At 37.3% G+C, this 21,396-nt stretch overlaps 2 protein-coding genes across 2 annotated transcripts in view; one reads left to right on the top strand and one right to left on the bottom strand.

Annotated features, from left to right (window-relative positions):
- The window catches only part of LOC134797789 (uncharacterized), a 364,311-nt gene that overhangs the window by 296,561 nt on the left and 46,354 nt on the right, over nucleotides 1–21,396 (bottom strand). The window contains exons 2-3 of the mRNA XM_063770158.1: nucleotides 18,680–18,825; nucleotides 3,458–3,503 (exon numbers count right to left, since the gene is read on the bottom strand). Coding sequence (XP_063626228.1) covers nucleotides 3,458–3,503; nucleotides 18,680–18,745 — 112 coding nt within the window. The 5' untranslated portion in view covers nucleotides 18,746–18,825. The remainder of the gene's footprint in view (nucleotides 1–3,457; nucleotides 3,504–18,679; nucleotides 18,826–21,396) is intronic.
- On the top strand, nucleotides 9,703–11,978 carry LOC134797301 (uncharacterized). Its single transcript, XM_063769529.1, has 2 exons — nucleotides 9,703–9,883; nucleotides 11,192–11,978. The coding sequence occupies exons 1-2, from the start codon at nucleotides 9,703–9,705 to the stop codon at nucleotides 11,722–11,724; spliced, it is 714 nt and encodes a 237-aa protein (XP_063625599.1). The 3' UTR covers nucleotides 11,725–11,978.

The following is a 21,396-nucleotide window of genomic DNA, read 5'->3' as shown; positions in this document are numbered from 1 at the left end:
GTAGTGTGCGTGAAGTGCGCTTGTGTGTGAAATGGGGTAAATTGACAGAATCTGATATTTTACCCACCGCTACCGTCGCCTTAACAGTAGAAAACAAAATGAAATTGTAGTCATCTAAAACGCTAAGCAATATTTTTTTTATTATATCCACACTTCCACAGTATTTTTACGTAGTTCTGTTTGTTACTTTTTTGCGGCTAAGCTACAAAAAGTTACTTAACCCATTTTCATGAAATTTGGCACGCAGAAAACATACACTCTGACAACAAAACTTAAATTACACGCGAGCAGAGCCGTGGTTAAAGCTAGTTCATATTTCTAAACAAGTCCCAATTCACTAGTTTATTCTTTGCATTTTCCAAAAACTTTTCTATCAGCCCTCTATCCAATACAACTCCCAAAGGAATGCACAAAATACCAACTTATCAATCTCCTTAAACGTGGCGCTGCACGACAAGGCAAACTTCAATTTGTACGTACAGACTTTAGTACCGAAATACGCCACGCGCAAGCATAAGTTTGTGTTTTAGTTTTCGCAAAACACTTACTTACGGGAACTTTGTACCCTTGTGAAATTTTGATATCCAATGCGAGCCCCGCGGGCCCTGTGTTATGATAATGTTTTTATTAAAAATATATGATATGAGGTTTATTCTTCTACAAAAACTTATAAGAATCTTTTTTGCGAGTGTAATAGAGTTAGACCAGGAAACTTCTATAAAATTATGACGTATATAACACTTGCAGTGCGTGTGCTATCAGAATCGTTGCAAATTTATCTTGGTCTAACTCTAGTACTTGTAGCTAATTAAATAAATTATTTTTTTCTGGCAGTTGGAATGGGGAGCTAGTAATGACGTATTTTAGGTATAAGTGACCCGACTTTGTACATAAAAATATATGAAATAGGATACCCTATTAGTCTAACTAAAGAGTTGAGTTGAGTAAAATGTATTTTATTTAAAAAAAATACGAAAAATTTATCGGATTTTTCAAAATTTCGGAATTTACGGAAATTTCGAACGTATGAAAACCAACATTTTAAATAAACACAATACATGAATGTAATTTTATCCCTAAATTGATGATAGTAGTCCGAAAGCTCTAGTAAGAATAAAATAGACGCTAGAAACGATCCGGAAATAAAAATTGTCAGGTGTTCCTGGGATTTCTAAAGCAAATTTCTAGAGCGGTAAAATAGTGTTTGTTCTATTTCATGTTTGTTTTAAAACTTCCTTTATACCTCCTGAAGTGTGTAAACAACTTCCAATCTTTTTCAGGACTGGGGGTCGATTCTAATCTAACAATTTCTTACGGTTTTGATACGTTGACGATCGTCTTGGTGATTTGCGCGCATGTCACGCACGGCTCACTTCATTTCTCATGCACTACAGTGAAATTATTCTAACATCACATATTTGACAGTTATGAATTCACCCTTATAGATATGATGCTAAGATCTACCGTTTAACTGATAGCCTTAAAGTCATATTATAAGGGTCAATTTGTAACTGTCAAATATGTGACGTTAGAATAATTTCACTGTAATCAGCAGAGATCGGCGGGAGTGAGCTATTTACCTTATAATTTGACGTGTCTTACGTCATATTACGTCATATTATAAGGCAAATAGCTCACCCCCGCCGATTTCTGGTAATCAGAGTGAACTATTTTCAAGGTCATATCAAAATGATACCACAACCGTAACAAATTGTAAAATCTGAATAGGTCTCCATCCTTTTTCCGGCCAGGAAGTAACATTTTCTGTCCGTGAGCGGTAAATATTGCTGGCCGTTGTATCATGGAAAACATTATATTTTTCATTTTGTCTTTTCTATATACTTGTATGTTATATTTGTATACCAGTATAAGTAATACCAGTATACTTATACACTAGTATAAGTAACATAGACAGACTCATAGTATATTAACAATTTTCTACAGTCATATAAAAATCTACCGTTTACCTGCTTACTTATTAAACAGATAAATCAACTCTTATTTCTATATTAATCAGGTTCTATTTGGAATAAAGTAACCATATTAATAATTTCACTAGCCTCGTCCGGAACTCCGGAGTCTGCAAACTGTGCAAATATTTCCATTCCTACTGTTTCTCAAAAATAAACCTTAAATTTAAATGAATAAAGTCGATATTTCAAGAAGTGTTGAGGAGGATTTATGACGTTTTAGAAACTAATTCTATATTACATTTATCTTTTTTTGTAACCGTTAATTAAGTGCTTTGTGGTGCTACATTTCGTGGTTTCGTGTATTCCGAAATGAATCGGTTTTTAATTTTTTAAAACAGAATAAATAATAGTACAACCGTACAGAAAGGACACTTCCTACAAAACCTAAGTTTGACAGCGATTCAGAGTCGAATCATGCTGTCCTTTTCTAATATATAGCTTTCGGCTATCTAGGTTCGTCAAAATTCAAGTCATTATCATATCTGTGGTCGTGCACGCAAAGGGACTTCAAGTTGTGTCAACCCTAATAATTGCTCGGAGCAATGCTGAGCCGAACGGAGCCGAGAATGCCCGAAAGGAGGAGTGTCTCCCTAATGACAGCGTACACTTAAAAAATAGCCAAGTTTGGAAGAACAGTAATGTTTTTGATGATGTAGTTGGTCAAACCAATTTGTCAGTAAATAAGAACAAAAAACTATACTCATCCTTTTCTTTTAGGTGATAGTAATATAGTCTGTATCTTTAGGTATATAAATAATAAAAGTAAACAAAATATTTGTAAATTTTTGGGTAGTTATAACATTTATTGATGAACCGACCAAATACAAAACCGCCTGGACCAGTCACTGAACGATCTGACTTTAACCTATACATTATTCGATCATTTTGACGACCGGTCTGGCCTAGTGGGTAGTGACCCTGCCTATGAAGCCGATGGTCCCGGGTTCGAATCCTGGTAAGGGCATTTATTTGTATGATGATACAGATATTTGTTCCTGAGTCATGGTTGTTTTCTATGTATTTAAGTATTTATATATTATATATATCGTTGTCTGAGTACCCACAACACAAGCCTTCTTGAGCTTACCGTGGGGCTTAGTCAATTTGTGTAAGAATGTCCCTATAATATTTATTTATTTATTTATTTATTTATGTAATGTTTTCGTCTACCCTCAACTGGCTTAATGAGCTATTTGAGGGTAGATTTTGTTTACTTTTATTTAAATACCTAAAGATACAGAGTATAGTGTAAGACAAAGATAGTATGATTCTCTCTGACTATGTTTGAAATGAGACAGTCCTTTGACCAACTATAATAATATTTGAAAATGAGTATAATTAAAGTTTTTACCCTTCGCATCGCCTATCGTGTGCGACGTGTCATTGTGAACCTTACTTGAATGTACGAAGGTTGATATCGGGCTGTATCGTGCGTTAGTTTGACGTTTTTGGGCAGTAAAAGGGTTAAATAAAATTGGCCTTACCTGCTACTGGAGATAGCTTCCGCATCACGCACCATCTTGATTTCCACTGAAACAAAAAAAAATTATAACACTTTAAACTAGTTTAAACTCTCGCGTTTTGTACACATATTTAATTATTATTACACAAACGGGTCTACCGCGATATAATTTCATTAAACATTCAACTTTAACGGGTATAGATAGACCGACCGTGACCGGCAGGCGTACGGCGCCCGCACCTTCCCCGCCACCCTTAGTCGTCCTACCCCGTCGCCCCCGTACCGCGCAGGCGAGGACTCATTTAAGCGGTCGGTCTATAGCTGCAATTTCTTTGTCTACCCCGAACATTTTTAACCGACTTCAATTTCATAGAAGGAGGAGGTTCTGTATTCGGTTGTGGCTATTTTTTTTTTTTTTTCTATGTACGTTCACCGATTACTCCGACATCCGTAGTCCGATTTGAGTAATTCTTTTTTTGTTTGAAAGGAGCTACCTCCGATTTGGTCCCATTTTAATTTGGTTCTGTTCTGATGATGGGATCCATGAGGAATTGAGGGAACTCCTCAATTTTTAAAGGCACATGCATGGTGTTTTGGGCGTTTTCTTAAGTAACTCGAGCATTTTCTCTCGAAAACCACTAATTTGATGAAGTAGACCTGATGATGATGATTATTTTGATGATAATGATGATGATTTCTTTAAATGTAAATATGTTCAGCGATTACTCTGGCACCTGTGATCCGATTTGAGTAATTCTTTTTTTGTTTGGAAGAAGTTACCTCCAAGGTGTTTCCGTATTATTTTTGGTTCTGGTCTGATGATGGAATCCATGAGGAATTGAGGGAACTCCTCAATTTTTAAAGGCACGTGTTAAGTGATTTCGGGGTTTTCTAAAGTAACTCGAGCATTTGCTTCCGAAAACCCCCAATTTGATGTACTGCAACTGTAGCCTTACCACGAGTTTGACATTGACATATTCGCTAACGTCTTATGCATCTAAATGTAACTTTTTATGTATCTCGCTCACACTAAGGTTAGTACGAGCGAGATGCATAGGAAGTAAGTTACACACATGCTAGCGAATATATCAATGTCAAACTCGTGGTAAGCTGGTAAGGCTACTGATCGGGGGTTAGGGTTAGGAGTTAAGGGGTCAGAGATTAACGGGTCGGGGAATGGCGGTTGAAGGGTTGCTGGTTCAGGATCGAGGAGTTCCTGGATCAGGGGTTGATGTGCTGTGAGGTTGAGTGATCGGGGGGCTGAGGGATTGGGTCAGTGGCGGGGCGGGCGGATGGATTTAGTTGACAGGAATTATAATTTCCCAGACGGACTCGAGACAATTCCTGGTTCAGGGTCGAGGGGTTCCTGGATCAGGGGTTGATGCGCTGTGAGGTTGAGTGATCGGGGCGTTGAGGGATTGGGCCAGTGGCGAGGCGGAGGATGGATTTAGTGTAGTAGTGACAGGAATTATAATTTCCCAGACGGACTCGAGACAATTCCTGGTTCAGGGTCGAGGGGTTCCTGGATCAGGGGTTGATGCGCTGTGAGGTTGAGTGATCGGGGCGTTGAGGGATTGGGCCAGTGGCGAGGCGGAGGATGGATTTAGTGTAGTAGTGACAGGAATTATAATTTCCCAGACGGACTCGAGAAAATTCCTGATTACATACATATTTATTAAAGTAATAGGTACTTACACGAATTTAGTGTTAAACATGATCTTGTTTTTCATTCATGCGTCGCGCTCTTAACAATGCGTTAAAACTAAAAATGGAAAAATAAAAACTTTTTACAAAAAAAAAGCAAACCGACTTCAAAAAGGATGAAATAAAATATTATCCTTTTTGAAGTCTATGCGTTACCAACTGATATGTTTGAAGTCGGTGCCAAGCCAAGTAGTAACAATACCAGTCAAAATAATCAGCTTTATAGCTATAAATCCCATTAGAACTGCACTAATACTTTTCATTAAGCAAAAAAACCTGATAATCGTCAATATTGAAGAACCGGATAGTTGCAAACCATACTTTGTAAAATATAAAATACTTACTCTACCCTGCCTTTACATTTTGGAGACTTGCAAATTTGTACATAAATACACAGAATTTTACACAAAACGAGGAGACATACCCTCGTCCTACCCATCTAGATACAATTCAAGATTAATGCCACCACCCTCCCGATTAAAACTACATTCTACTGGTCCTTTAAAAATGTCGATAAAATTATATATTAATAAATTACCTGAAGAAATTAAAAAAGAAGAAAAAGAAAGTGTTTTTTCAAATAAACTTAAACAAATGCTTATAACAAAAACCTATTATTCTGTGAATGAATATTTAAATGACAAACTATAAAATGTCATTTTTCTGTAAAATAACTAATAAGCTTGTTACAGTTGTTACCTAGTGTAAAAAAAACACATTAGTTTAAGTTAGCTTAAGTTACTCATAAGAATTGCCATGCCCTAACGGGGCTCATGTTTGAAACTTTTATTTCATAAGATCTTATGTACAACATGAATGCAAATAAACTACTTGAATACTTGAATAATAACTATTACAAATGTGTAAGTAATTTTGTCTGCCTCTTTGTCGCCTTTTCATGGCTAAACAACTGAACCGCTTTAGGTGAAATTTGGCAAGAAGGTAAATTTCTTAAATTGTTTTATATTTTGAAATGTAGTCCTCTGGATAAGGGACGGGAAATTACTCAGTCCCAATTAGGGCTTCCAATACCGGGATCCCGGGATCCCGAAATACCGGGATCCCGTCTGTTTAAACAGATTTTTCAATACCGGTATTTTTTAATGAAATACCGGGATCCCGGTATTTTCAAAAACAAGGAAAATGTGCCTATTATAACGTTTAAAATCTATTAAAATGGTCAAATTCGGCTGTATCAAGAAGATAACTTGCCAATTTAATTAAAGAAGATCATTTAATTGAAACAAGATCTGTGCCTATGCGTTAGATAAATATTTGGTGATGAATTCTGATGTTCAGGATATATTAAGGGGCTACCCCACGCGAATGACCTTCGATCTGAATCCCTTAGTTTTCTAATGTTTTTTGTAGCTTATTATATTAACAACAACAGCTTGAAGCAATATATACTGCAAAACGTAATTCAAGACCAAAAAAAGTAAGAAAATGTTGCCACTTTTTACTAGCGCGTCTTGTATTTATGCAAAAATAAGTATATAAAGTACTTTTTTAAATCGCAGGAGTAAAATTACTAATAAATAAATTATCTTAGCGTGATTATTTATCAAAAGGAATTTACTATTTTACAAACAAATTATTGCAGTGGCAACATTGTCTTACTTTTTTTGGTATTGAATTACGTTTTGCAGTTTAGTATCCTATATTTACTTCAAAGTTCATCGCCTTCGAGATATTTGGCATCAAAGTTGAACAATTTTAGGCTAAAAACTGGTTTTCTAGCCATAACTTTTGTGTTAATTAGTTTAAAATGAAAACCCTGGACACGTTTCTCGAGACGTCAAATACGAACCCAAATATTTAGATTTCGTACATGTAATTGTAAGATTCTTCACTGCAAACTAGATACGAAAAAAGTGTTTTTTTTTAGAAAAAATAGGAGATTCGATTCAAAACTTGTCAAAAATGTCGGGTAGCCCCTTAATATAATTAGTTCTTAAAATTTTATCAAAAAGTAGAAAGAAATTAATTGTAATGGCATACGAATTATTGGTGCCAAAGAATATTTATTGGCTGATTATTAGGTTGAACTAAAAATGTGACTTGTGAAGTCAACAAGGCGGATAAAATGATTGCCAACCTGGAGGATTCACATAATTATTGCAGATGGCGATTATTGTTTAATATCCTAAGCTAAGGACATACATATCTGGTGTAAAAGTGAGCCTTTAAAAAAAAAACTCAATTTTTTTATGCCATTTATAGTCAATACCGGGATCCCGGGATCCCGGTATTGATAAAGACAGTTTCGGTATTAATACCGGTATTGAAAGAAGTCCGGTATTTGGAAGCCCTAGTCCCAATCTCACACTTGCGTGCTATAGACTGTTCGAGCATTAGTAAGAAATGCTCTTTAAAAAAACCGACGAAAAAAAAATGCATTGGATTTCCACTAATGTGCCGACAAACATGGTACAGACTGCGCCAAGAAGGTTTGATCGTGTGTTCTGAGGTGTGTTCTTAGATACAATCGACGTCAAAGATATATTTACACTTTTGCACCTTACTCCTTTGTAATAAGGCGAAAAGTGTAAACATATTTTTAACGTCGACTGTACCTACAGAAAGTACGTTTATTGTCGTCGTGTAAGGCAATCCAACGTAGGTACATCCTTATCGAATCGCACCAAAATCATGGTATGCTTCAAAATTTGGCTTGGCACCGACTTCAAACATATCAGTTGGTAACGCATAGACTTCAAAAAGGATAATATTTTATTTCATCCTTTTTGAAGTCGGTTTGCTTTTTTTTTGTAAAAAGTTTTTATTATGAACTAATTTCGGGTAGTTTAGTGGTGTTTTATTTATATCTCCGTTGACATTTGCTGGGACGTCAGTCTTTCCGTGACCACAGCTGAAACGTCGGAATTTAAGGTAAAAACAATGAAATTATATCGCGGTAGACCCGTTTGTGTAATTTAATAAAAAAATATTAATAACAATATGTTTTGTTGTCCATTATGCTCAGCAGTGATGTGATTAAAAATTAAAAATAGCTTAGCATGTAACTGTCATTTTAGAATATCCTTGAGTTTTTTCAAAGGAAATAATACAAACATCTAACCTGTCGCCATAACTCAAATTAACTAGGTATATTATGTCTCAAGAAACTTGCCAAACAGCAACGTCAGCAATACAATCAATTATACACCCTATATCATTATCATAAGGTCACGAATGGCAGCTAACGTATCTTTGTACATACGATCTTTTTACAGGACTGTCAACATTCGTATCGCGTCGCAACGCGACGTTGCCACACCGCTAGCGATAGTCTGGCAATCACGGCAACTCAGTTGCTTTCCCTATGCCAAGAGGACGCTACGTCGAAGTATTGCGCCACGTTGCTGGCAATTTAAATCGTTTATTACATACTAAAATTAGATTTAAAAGTGTGTGTATGTTGGTATTGTGTCGTATAACTAAAGTGATGTTTTGTGTGTTGTTTGTTTTTGTGGGCGTTCTTTAAATAGTGATATGCTATGTGCTATCTATGACACACGTGGTGTATAACCGCAAACGTGTATGAATGACCTTGTCTTTATAAGGAATGTGCTTTCCGGTATCCTCATTATTTATTCAAAGGGGTTTTGCATATAAAACTCTGCTTCCCGTAACGTCTTTACATAGCATTAATTATGTAATACCAATATTATAAAGGTCTATTTGACATCTGTCAAACTCCTTTTGCGGGCGTACCTACGTTCAAAAAGGTTTAAATTAAAAATAGGAAATTGTTGTATGAAGGGTCCTACGAGATTAAGTAAACCGATTTCTATGCTTGCATAAATTAATAATATAATTATTTGTGTGCAGTCTAAATACATTTAATTACGATATCTATCTATCTAATCTAATACCCTTAAACGAGCAATTCTTGTTTATTTATGTACATATTTATATATTTGTATATATTTATTTATATAGGTATACATATATTTCAGGAATTTCGGTAACGGCTCTAACGATTTCGATTAAATTTGCTATATGGGGGTTTTCGGGGGCGATAAATCGCTTTTTATATGTTTTCCGAGCAAAGCTCGGTCTCCCAGATATTTAATACCTAGAACTAAGGTAAATTTTTATTAAGACTAACGAGGAAGAATTTTGAATAAAGAAATAAGTAGGGATATACATACACACAACAGCAGGCAACACCCAAAATCATTGTTTTAAACAGCCTAAAATATGAACGTACTGAACATAGATTCATACAAACTGGTAGATGCGGTATCAAAACGCCCATCGTTGTATGACAGAGACAACGCTATGTATTTCTGTCACGGCAAGTTTAAGAAGAGACTGTGGAGGGAAACGTGTGCGGAGGTGTTTCCCGATTGGGAGACGATGACTGTACATAAGAGGATAGAATATGGTATGTACCTCCTCGTAAGACCCACCATAGAAAGCACTCTTGTATTACTATAATTATTTCTCTATGGCTATGGGCAGTAACTTTCAAAGTGCATCACTATTTAATAAACCAAAACAGGTAACACACAAAACATCAATACACTGAAACAGCGTTTGACCAAAAATATGAACATGAACAACATAAATTTATACAAACTAATAGACGCAGTGTCAAAACGACCCCCGTTATATGATAAAGATGACCCAATGTATCACTGCCATAATAAGTTCAAACACAGACTGTGGAGGGAATTGTGTACTGATGTGTTTACAGATTGGGAGACGATGCCAATGCAAAAGAGGATAGAATATGGTATGTACTTATCTTATTAACCTTTTAACCGCCGCCGGTACGAAGTTACATGACTTGTTGCTGGATATTGTATCTCTTATAGGCGACTACGGCTAGACTAGGCTAGGTAGACTACGGCGGTTAATAGGTTAAAATTGTTCTTATACCAACAATACTGATGTTAATGTTTGATCGCCGATTTAAAAAAAACTGCTATATCCACGTCGCTGTATACAGTTAAAAAGTACAGTGAACAAAACAAATTAAGGTAAAAGCACCAATGATCGACGCTGCACCAATGTTCGACATGGCACTTATGTCAAAGTAATAATATAGTTTAAGTTTGAACAACGATTTTTTTTCTTTATTCAAAATTAATTCCTGTCACTTTGACCTAAAGTACTTATGTCGAACACTGGCTAAAAGTGTCGATCATTGGTGGTTTTCCCTTAATATTTTATTTTTACCCTTAACATCAACTCATTGTAACTTTTATTTTATTTTTTTTGTCATTTTATTAGACTTTTGACATGACATTATCTAGGGAAGCCCTAGTATTATAGACATTTTGGATTTGAGCTAAGTAAATTAGGACATTTTAGCTCGCTCGCGTGATGATATGCAGCAACAGTGTATGTTGCAATATATTTAGCCATTTTATAACCATCTGTTTCTGATTGTACATTAAAACGCGTAGTTGCTGACTGTACCAAGTAAAAGTACACAATTGTTATCATATTTTATTAATACCCACTCTCTCTGAACATACTTTTACTTTTCATCTCATATTCCTAAGTTGCCTCCAATCTTGCTTTCATTGGCATTGATTTTCACTTCCCATTCTAAAATGCATTCACAACTATAGTTCTTAAAGTCCAAAATCGTGTGAAGCTTTTAAAAGTGTGAAATTGCCTTTGCACTGTAGGGAATTTTCTGATATTTAAGCAAAGGAAAATAGTCCATAGGGAATTCTTTGAGATTGTTATGAACTGTGGACAAGTGAGTCGCTAAAATGCCTAAAAAAGACCTTAATCACGTAGGAATAAGGTTCATGTTACGGTCAATATAGTTATTTCTTTATTGATGGTACTAGAAAGATATACAGGGCTTACATTGACATTTTGTATTGCGCAGCACACTAGGCCTATTTTCACATTTATTACTAGAGGGCCTACCGCAAAAAAATCCTTATTTGCCTCTCTATCGCTCTTAAATATTCGTGGTAGAGAATAACGAAATTTCGTGTTCTGTCTCTTCATTCGTTCCTATAGTTGTGCGTCAATCCAAGCATAGTCATCACTCATCAGATACCTAATTGTTTTATTACAGGGAGGGAGCTTAAAAAACGATGGAAAAACCTACGAACCTGCTTTGGAAGGGAAATGTCTTTTCAGAAGAAAGAATACAAAGACATATTAGATGGCAGAGAAATGAAACGCAGAAAGAGATATGAATACTTCAACAGAATGCTTTTCCTACTAAGTAAGGAACAAAAGAAAGAAATGGAAAAAATTATGGCTGTAACCTCTACCAATCATCATGCTGACACAACTGACCATGGAGATAATCAGAGTGAAGTCAACAATGATTCCAATGAAATCAAAACTGAATGTCCCAGTGAATATGACGATGATGATAATATTATGGTCATAGAGCCTCAGGAAGAACTGAAAGCAGAAAACCCGTTTCAAAACCCTGAGATTGTTGAAGGTGTCAGTTTGAATTCTTTGAATTGTGAGGAAGATAAACTATTTTTGCTGTCGCTGTTGAAAACTTTTGGAAAATTCGACGATAGACAGAGATTTGAAGCTAAGATTCAGATTTTGCAGACGCTAAAGAAGATACAATTTCCCGATGAATAGAAAAGAATTGATTGTGTATCTAGAAATCAATTAGTCTAGCCATGCGCATATGAAATTTTGAAATTGAGTGCCTTATTCAAGTGACTGAAATTAAATGGTGGCCAAACTACTAGCTTTATTTAACATTGGTTGTGGTTTGATGGAAATATCAGGAATAGATGAGAGATATACCTACCTTAGTTGTCTTTTGTACAATCATTTCATAAGTGACAGGGACCTTTAATTCAAAATCCAATTTACTTTTATAGATATTGAGGAGCTCAAAATCATCAATCATCTTAAACTCGTTATATTTAATTACATGTAAACAGAGAAATAATTCATGTAAATGTAGGTAACTGTTTGTAAATTGATACCAATAAAAATGTTAAAACAACATAAATATGTGCTCAATCCGAACTCCAAAACAATCATACCGTAAAACACCGTTACAAAAATATCTCGATTGAAATATTCCCGACCTTTTTATTGGCTCGCATAAATGTCGATGCGATATCAATGAAATGTTTTAATGCTGTCATGTATGTTTTGTTGTCCGCTATGAAGTCGGGGTTTAATTAAAATATTACAGTGATGTAGATTTTTCATGGAAGAGACTCCATTGATATCTGCCTGTACTAAGCGGACTTTGGTTTGATATTTCATTTAATTCGTTTTTAGAACGAACTTATCGTAACACTACGTAACGTAGAATGGTAGAGTACATGTTTAAAAAGCCTTCAAAAGATGCGGTTTTTGTTTTTAATGAGGCGAAGGAGCAGATGAATCGCCTGATGGTAAGCAATAAGGTGCAAGTGTGTTGCCGACCTTTAAGATGAGAGCACGCTATTTTCTTGAAGGTTTAGAGGTCGTAACAGTCCGTTAATACCGCGGGTGACAATTCATTCCACAGTTTATCAAAGCATAAATTGAGCTCTTCTCAAGGTTCATTCACATTCTGTTCATCAATGATTTATTAATGCACATTAAAACTAGTAAGTCATTAAAGAACGTGCTAGCCTTAGAAACACGTCATATCTATGACCGTACGTGTTATTATTATGCCACGGCGGTGTTATCTGTGACATTGGCTGCGATGCAATCCTTATTGCGGTTGCGATAGCAACAAGTATGTACAGTCATTCAATAGTTATCTGTTGAGTATAAGTATCAGTAGGCGAAAAAGACCCTCATAAATATTATAGAGAGGCTAGAATTTGAGGATGATTAAATTAATTTAGAAAAAATAAAACCCACACATTACCCAGCCATAGAGCCATACCTGACGCACAAAAACCCCCTTTACCCCTTACGGGCAAAAATGTTAATGTTTGACAAAAAACTGGGAGATAGGCAACCAGCAGCCAATCTGTACATTATTCTCACTAAGCAAAATTGATGCGAGAAGGTGTTACACATATTTAATTGCACAAACGGGTCTACCGCGATATAATTTCATTGTTTTTACCTTTAATTCCGACATTAAAGGTAAAAATAATGAAATTATATCGCGGTAGACCCGTTTGTGCAATTAAATATGTGTACAAACCGCGAGAGTTTAAAGTGTTATATTGCGAGAAGGTGTTATTATTTCAGGCATAATGGTAATGGAAGGTACCACCAGGGAGATACCACACCACCGCATGGCTACATATTCGATGCCAATTTCAGATGGAACTGTGTACCATTTTCATTATGTTTTATTTTAACGAATATAACTCTTCTTGAATTTTTATATCCTCGTCCTAATTCGCGTGAACGCATACTGCGCTTTCCATCTGCATATCGAGATAATACTGAATCGGAACCTATATTTCCGGCGTTTCGCTCGGCTGCACGGTATGTACTTACGGTGCCGAAATACGGCGCCGTGATTCTTTTGTTGTTGGTATGACGTAGTTATGTAGGTAACGATAATAATATCTCCAAATAATGTGGTGGTGAAGGCTACAGCTAAAGCATCAGAAAAACAGTGGTCTGCTTTTCAAGGCAAGCAATATTCGGATAGTAAAAGTTGGGGAAGTTTACAGTATACATACAAGACCGGTCATTGTGGCACTCTTTGGGGGAGGCCTATGTCCAGCAGTGGACAGCCTCTGGCTGATATGATGATGATGATGATGACAGTATACATTCCACGCCGCGTGTGTCAAATTCCCAAGTAGCCCTGTAATCGGAACTCCATTCGGAAAACGTCCAGTCAAAGGAACGTGCACGTGAGCGTGCCTTTGAAACCTTAGCAGTCATTAAGATCTTTGATGTCCACATCGTCCACATTTAACTAGCATTTTAAACCCTATTACAAAGACGTAAGATCCACAAAGGTTAGTGTTTGGATGTTTGAACTATCGTCCACATTTAGGTGAAAAGTCGTAAAGCCTACAAAGACATACCATTCAGAAAAATTTTACAAACCTCAAATTGTAAATTACATTTTATCCCTTACTAAATTAATGCTTATGTAACTATGTAGTATTAACAGAGGGCATACCGCGAAAACCGAAATTGCAAATTGCGGGGATCTTTCTCTTTTACTCCAATGAAGGCGTAATTAAAGTGACAGAGAAAGATGCCTGCAATTTGCGAAGTTCGATTTTAGCAGATAACCGATAACCCAAAACCCCAGCCCACTTTCCAGCAACACTTCAAAATTCATGATGTGCGAGTTAGTCTGGATGGATCCATTCATTATTCCCCAATTTTTTTTCAGTTTCACCTTTTATTAAACGTCAAAATGGAAGGGTTAAAACACCACACTCTTCTACAAGGTATTTCCATTTAAGTAATGAGTAAGAGTCATTAATTTGGTTCCTAGCATTATAATTTCTAGCTAATCTAGATTTGTTATCATAACATCGTGACTAGCTTCCTAATAATCGTATGTTTATAGTTAGTAGGTGTCTTATCATGTTATAGTTTTGTAGGAGCTACCTTATCTATAGTTACGACTACCATTTTAATTGTTTCTGTGCATTCGATTGCATTACCTACCTACCATAAAAACACCCAACTGGGTACAGTTAAGTGTAAAAATATGGGTGCACTCATCATAGGTACAAGCAGTGCTAGGCAGAAGAAGTGTAGGCAGAGCACCCGCCCGTTGGTCCGATGACATAAAGGAGACAGCGGGACCAGTCTGGATAAGAGAGACTAACAACCGCTCAAAATGGAGAGAGATTGGAGAGGCGTATGCCCAACGGTGGGCGAACACACGCTGAAGAAGAATCATATATATAGGCACTCAAAAATATGTCCCATAGCTCTTACGTATATGTTGTCAGCAAATTAAGAACTATGGAACATATTTTTGAGTAAGTTGTATGCACCCATGTTTTTACACTTGACTGTACCTAATAGTTCAGTAGTAGGCACAGTAGGTACAGTCCTACTAAACATATATTTGTTTGAGTGTATTCTTCCATTTATAAGAGCTTCTACTGGACTAAAATTGGGTGGTTTTACGGTATATAGTTATTTACCTGCCGTACCAAACATAAATTCTCTAAAAAACACTACCGTCTATGTTGCTATATTTAATTCGTAATGGTAGAAGAAAGGCAATCATAATTAGGAATTAAATATATTGACGAAATGAGTGACGGAGTTGAACGTTCGTTCTGATCGCCACAGCAAAGCGGCATAATTAGACACCAACACACTTTGACAAAGAGATTAATGGTAACATTCCATTTCTGACCGCAGCTGCACTACTGGTACTGGCCGCGTCGGTGTTATTGTCAATTTCCATAGTAAAATTAACAGTAGTGCAGCTGTCGTTGGAAATGGACTGTCACCTTAACAGTCTGCTGCAACGCAGCAGCAGCAAAGCAACAGTCGCCAAATCTAACCTTAAAATAGTGTTTAAATAATTTCAGACATTTTGCCAGCTAAGCTGCCGACTATTTCTAAACGTTCGAGAAACGGTCACGTATTGCTACCGTATCACGCCAATAATCAATATAACTGTCAATTCCGTGATAACTTGATAAGCTATCGTGACAGTGATAACGACAACGAGTCCTATTTACGAGGTATCTTTAAATCGAGTTATCGATATGAAAGTAAGCTTGTCCGTATGTGTGCCTCTATGTGATGTTGATACGACTTATTTTAGGAACTGTGTCAGCAAGTTAGCATGATGACCCAAATAACAAATTGTATGATTTATTTAAGTTTATTTAAGAAATAGAGATTAGGTATGTTATGCCTTAGATTTTGTGTTGCGAGTCTTATACAATGATAGTCTGTTAGAGTGGGTCCAAGCTGACTTTGCATTTAGCATGTACCTTGCATTGTCAAAGTATGGGCGTGTCATCAAAAACGTCAAGTTTATATTAAATTATGACCTTTATAATTCCAAACTTTATTTTGTCAAATCTCTGTTCTATTTGTCATTAGGTCTACAATCTACAGAAGTAGGACAAGCTCAATTATCAAATATCTCTTTGTAACAGAATACTAACTCTGTCATTCCATAATAAGTACGAGATAATATGTACATAGATAACTCTCCCTCTTCCTAGCTATCTATCCCACATGGTGGTAGGGTCAGCTTTCCTTCTTAACCTTCTCCACTTCGCCCTGTCCAAGACATGAAAGACATCTTCTTCGGATAACTTGCACTCACTCATGTCCTTTAGCACTACTTCCTTCCATCTTGTTCTGGGGCTGCCCCTGGATCTTCGACCTGAGATGGAAAATTGTAGCGCCGAATTTTCTACGTAGTCAGAAGGACTTCTTTTTACGTGACCACACCATCGCAGCCTGCTCTCCTGCATTTTATCGGCGATGTCGCGCACGCCCAGGCTATATACATACATGGATAGATAATACAATACATAGATAGATACGCCGCAAAAAACATTCCTCTATTTTCGATAGTCGGGTACAAAGCCACAAGCAGCAGAAAAAATGATGCAAAGATCGTGCAATACGTAAGTACATTGAACACCACGAAAACCTATATTTTAGCGGCGAAGTCATGCGGTTGAATGCCACATAATAACACGTACCAGTAGCTTAGTAGGTAAGTACAGGTAGCAACTTGCAAGAATGGCAGGAAACTTGGTGTTAACCACACGCAGAAGCGTCAACACTACTGTATCATTAGAATATTATACTATGATTCTGAAAGCAAGACAAAAGTATATTGAACTTTAAATTCACAAGGATAAGGTTGAGAGTCATTTGTGAAATATTACAGTGTGGTATGGTACAGTCGCCATCAGATATATCGGAGCGGCCAAGGTGTTCACAATATCTGAACACGCGCTCTAACGCCCTGACAATAGAGGCGTGTTCCGATATTTGTGAGCACCTTGGCCGCTCCGATATATCTGATGGCGACTGTATGTTAGTGTTTAATTTCCAGTATCCATTGTACTGGTTTTACGGTAGGATTATAGTTTGATATCGTCTGTTAGGTTAGGTAATGGCTATTGCTTCCTGAATGTTACTGTTATGAGAGAATAGAGACACATTCAAAGTGAAAAACTGGCTATTAACCATTTTTCATAAATTAGGCTTTAAATCCTTAGATTAATTTAACTCTGAATCAGACCAGGTTTTAAAACCAAGTTCATGATTTAAGGCTATTGCCTTTTTATGGTGGGAGCGAGGTATTTATAGTGGTATAAATCTGTGGCAATGACCTATCTAAGTAGGGTTGCCATATGAAATGTTGAATATCCTGACAAAAATCCGGACATCACCTGAAAAATCCTTGATATTTCTCCAAATCTCTAGTTGAGGTTTCTAAAAACCCTGACACTTGCCAAGTAAGTCCTGAGAAAGGACAAAAAATCCTGACACTGTAGGGGAAATCCTGAGATATGGCTACTCTCTATATCTGAGACGCTAGTCGGTGACAAAATGACCATGACAGCGTTAGCTTGGTAGCCATATAAATTAGACATACCCCTTGTTTTGTCACGTTTGCTAGCGGTCGCACGATACCGCACGTTTTACACGCAGTTCTAACATTATGTTATTAACTTATTATGTAACATCATTGACGTACCTATATCTCAGGACTGGCCTTACGGGCAATAATAATGGGGCATGAATGGGGCCGGAGGGCCTACTGCGAAGCACGTTCGACGTGTTGCCTCCCTGTTACACTTACGTACGAATTTACAAGTAGAACAGAGAGGCAACACGTCGAACGTGCTTCGCGGTAGGCCCTCTGTCAGTACAGCGGTGTGACACCGCTACAACGCGATTGCTGATTGGGAGTGATGAGTTCGCATCACGCGCGCGTTTGGTCGCATCTACATAGTTGCGTTATTAGCACACGATTGGCTCGAATTCGTGAGTGACACCGCTGAACTAGTACCATTTTTAGTGCCTGTAAAGCCCGTCCTGAGATGTAGGTACCATACATTCTGAAGGAGGTTGCACACGGCGACTTTTTGCAGCGATTCAGTCGTGGGTTTGAACTAGGGAGTGCTCCGGGTACTAGTTTTCTATACAAATACAGTACCGGAACCGGGAATTCCCGGTTCTCGCCATACAAACTCAGTACCGGGAGCATTCCCTAGTTTGAACGCGCCACTGAATCGCGGGATATGACCCCAATGACCTTTTATTTATGTAGACGTGTGACGTTCATAGTTGACAAAACTAAAATTTGATCCAACGATTTTGACAACTTGACAGGTTGGCGTCACCCATACCACTAACTAAATATAGGTTCCGTAACCTATATTTAATGGCTCACGATCGTGCGCCTGGTACCATATCTACCTCAATTTACTTACATCTATGTATGACCCTTTGATATCCATCGGTGGACCTTATGCCTTTTGTAATAAGGTTTACGAACTATCGGTTAACAATCTGGGCGATGGTATTACCAGCGACAGCAAAGCGACTTTTTGCGATACATACTGAATCACTACAAAACGTCGTAGTGTGTGCAACCTCACTTAGAAGGCCAAAAAGGTATATGGCATGTACTCGTAAGTTAGAAAATTACCTTCTTCCCGTCTCTAAACTTGACGGTGCCCTCGATGATGGAGGTGGCGGGACTGGTGTCCGCCATCTTGGGTTCTGACGTCACGTCACGCGCCGGCGCGCGCGCATGGCTATTCGCACATCACTGACACTTCACTGGCACTAGGTCTGGAACAATATGAAATTATTAGGTTAATACAAAGTAACGAAGATAGAAGGTAAATTGATTAGCGGACAGGCACGCACCAAAAATTGTATCGTTCAGACTGCATACTTTTTGAACCGACTTCGGTCAGTGTGTTTTTTTAAGATTAGGTTAATAAGTAATACGCCGTATGACATGTTGCTAGGCAGAGTGATGGCAGGTGGACCAAAATGTTGACGGATTGGTGGCCGCTTTCGGATGAAAGAAGCGCCTGGCGTCCGCTAGCTCGTTGGGTGGATGACATTCGGAAAATCGCGGGGCACTTTTGGATAAGACTAGCCCAGTACGGTTACCATCAGTTTGTCACTGACATAAACGCCGTCGAGAACGTAATTTACTTTCTATACATCTCGCTCGCACTCGCATATTAGTGCAAACGGGACGTATAGAAAGTAAATTACGTTCTCGACGGCGTTTATGTCAGTGACACACTGATGGTAACCGTACGGGACCGGGATAAGTGGCGTACACGAAGAGAGGCCTATGCTCAGCAGTGGACGACTGAAGGCTAGAATGATGATGATGATGAATACGCCGTATACAGGGGTCGTCCACAAATCATGTGATCGTTTAGAGGGGGGGTGGGGGTAAGAAAAATATCACGAATGATCACGATGGGGGAGGGGGGTCAGAGAAGATATCACGTGTATATATTTTTTTCAAAGCAGGAAAGCCAAAAACAACAATATTACTCAAAAATTTAATCAGATCAAATAATCCGCTCTATTTTTTTATATGCGCATTACCCACTAAAATCAGGGGGGTCAAAAATAGGCCAAATATGATCACATGCATAGATTTATAAGGCATAGAACGAGTGTTCGTACATCCCTAGTGAAGCCATTTCAAGTGCGACGTCACGTCGCACTCGTGTCACCGTATTCGAACGGCCCTACGGTACTCAAGGTCACGTCGGTTTGTGTACACCTCCCGTTTAAAAATCAAAAACACAGGAAAAATGGTTGTTTGTGCATTGAATGGGTGTCACAACGCATCATATCATAAAAACAAACCGACTTACATTACATTTCACGCGTAAGTATAGAGTTTAATGTGATATTTTTACGTAATCGTAAGATCGTAACTACAAAAATCCAATGTTTCGTCAGCCGCCATTTCTTCTAAATGTTGCCAGTGTAGTAAATATTTTTTCCTCCAAATGGGACATGACGTCTACATTTTAAAATAAATGCGCTTAATTGAATTTCATTGTACAATTAGAGAAAATTATAATTAAGTTAATTATTTAGGTATTTAGTTTTTGTCTTATTTTTATTATGTGTAATGTTCGTTTCAGTTTTCTGACTGATCTGCTTCTGTCTGCGAGATGGAAGAAAATAATTAGACTAAATCGGAATGACGCAATATGGAAACATTGGAAACCGACTAAACACAGTCGAATATGCTTCGTCATATTTAAATTTATTCTTATTATTTTATGCACATTTATATTTTGTTGAATAAAAAAAAATAGTAAAAACTTATCAGCTATTTATTTAAACCGTATTTCACAAAGTACAGAAATGCAATAAATCCCAAAAGCTAAACACACACACAGTTAGTTTAGCTGTGGGAAAACTTACTATTTAATAAACCCGGATGCATAATTGTTTGGAATTGTATCTATCTATCTATAAATCCCAAAATAAACAAAAAGCTTTTGCTACAAAATCGAATCTACACACTTCCAAATTATTAATAACCAAGGGTGGATGTTGTTAAAATTCCCCTACTTTGAGAGATGTAAATGAATACTGGCAACATATTTTGTATATATGTGTATGTTTGCTGAGCGTAAAACACGAGCGTCGCACGCACACATCCATCGTGTTTCCGCTTCACTTTTGGCAGGTTCACCGTATGGGAACTATCTGTCTATGCGTTATTAGTTTAAGATCACATGATTCCTGGACGACCCCACACTTAGCTCATGCTCAACTCAAGATGTAACTTGCCGCAGTATATGATACTAACCATACAAGTACCTACCTATTCTGAAAGTTGCTAAATAAATGAATAAAAGTTGCCAGTTGGCAATTTTTAAGGCTAATAGTTGGATTCAAACGATGCTAATTTAGCTCATAAGTAGCTATGTTGGTAACGCTGGCGATTAAAAAAGCAATCAGGACGAACAATGCGATATTATAATATGATCACGTATTCATTAGGTACATTGTATTATTATGAATACAATGAATATGTTAACTGGGTATAAGAATCGTATTAATATTATGCGACCTTTTCAGGCAAAAGGTGACCGTGTCGATGGTCGATAAGGACCATTTTGAACAGCACGTAAAAGGTAGTAGCGGCTGGTTAGATTATATAAGTTATCTTTTAGCACAAAACGCCACGTAGGTATGTCGGAAAGACCATCTTTTATTCGCCCTTGGGACAGATTCTATAGTATACAGAATTATAACGCCTAGGCCACGAAACGCACGCTAAAGTAAGGACGCAAAGCACGGAGAATTTCGTACATTGACCTACAATTTCCTATCTCTATCTCATGATATCGGCAGTATATGCCACTG

The sequence above is a fragment of the Cydia splendana genome, chromosome 15 (genome assembly GCF_910591565.1).
Source record: "Cydia splendana chromosome 15, ilCydSple1.2, whole genome shotgun sequence".
Lineage (NCBI taxonomy): Eukaryota > Metazoa > Arthropoda > Insecta > Lepidoptera > Tortricidae > Cydia > Cydia splendana.
This window is presented reverse-complemented; position numbering and strand designations above follow the sequence as displayed.

Excerpts from the sequence above, each read along its gene's own strand:
- LOC134797301 (XM_063769529.1), top strand. The coding sequence starts at position 9,703 with ATGAACAACATAAATTTATACAAACTAATAGACGCAGTGTCAAAACGA. Across the intron at positions 9,884-11,191 it reads GCAAAAGAGGATAGAATATG|GGAGGGAGCTTAAAAAACGA; the intron begins GTATGTACTTAT and ends GTTTTATTACAG.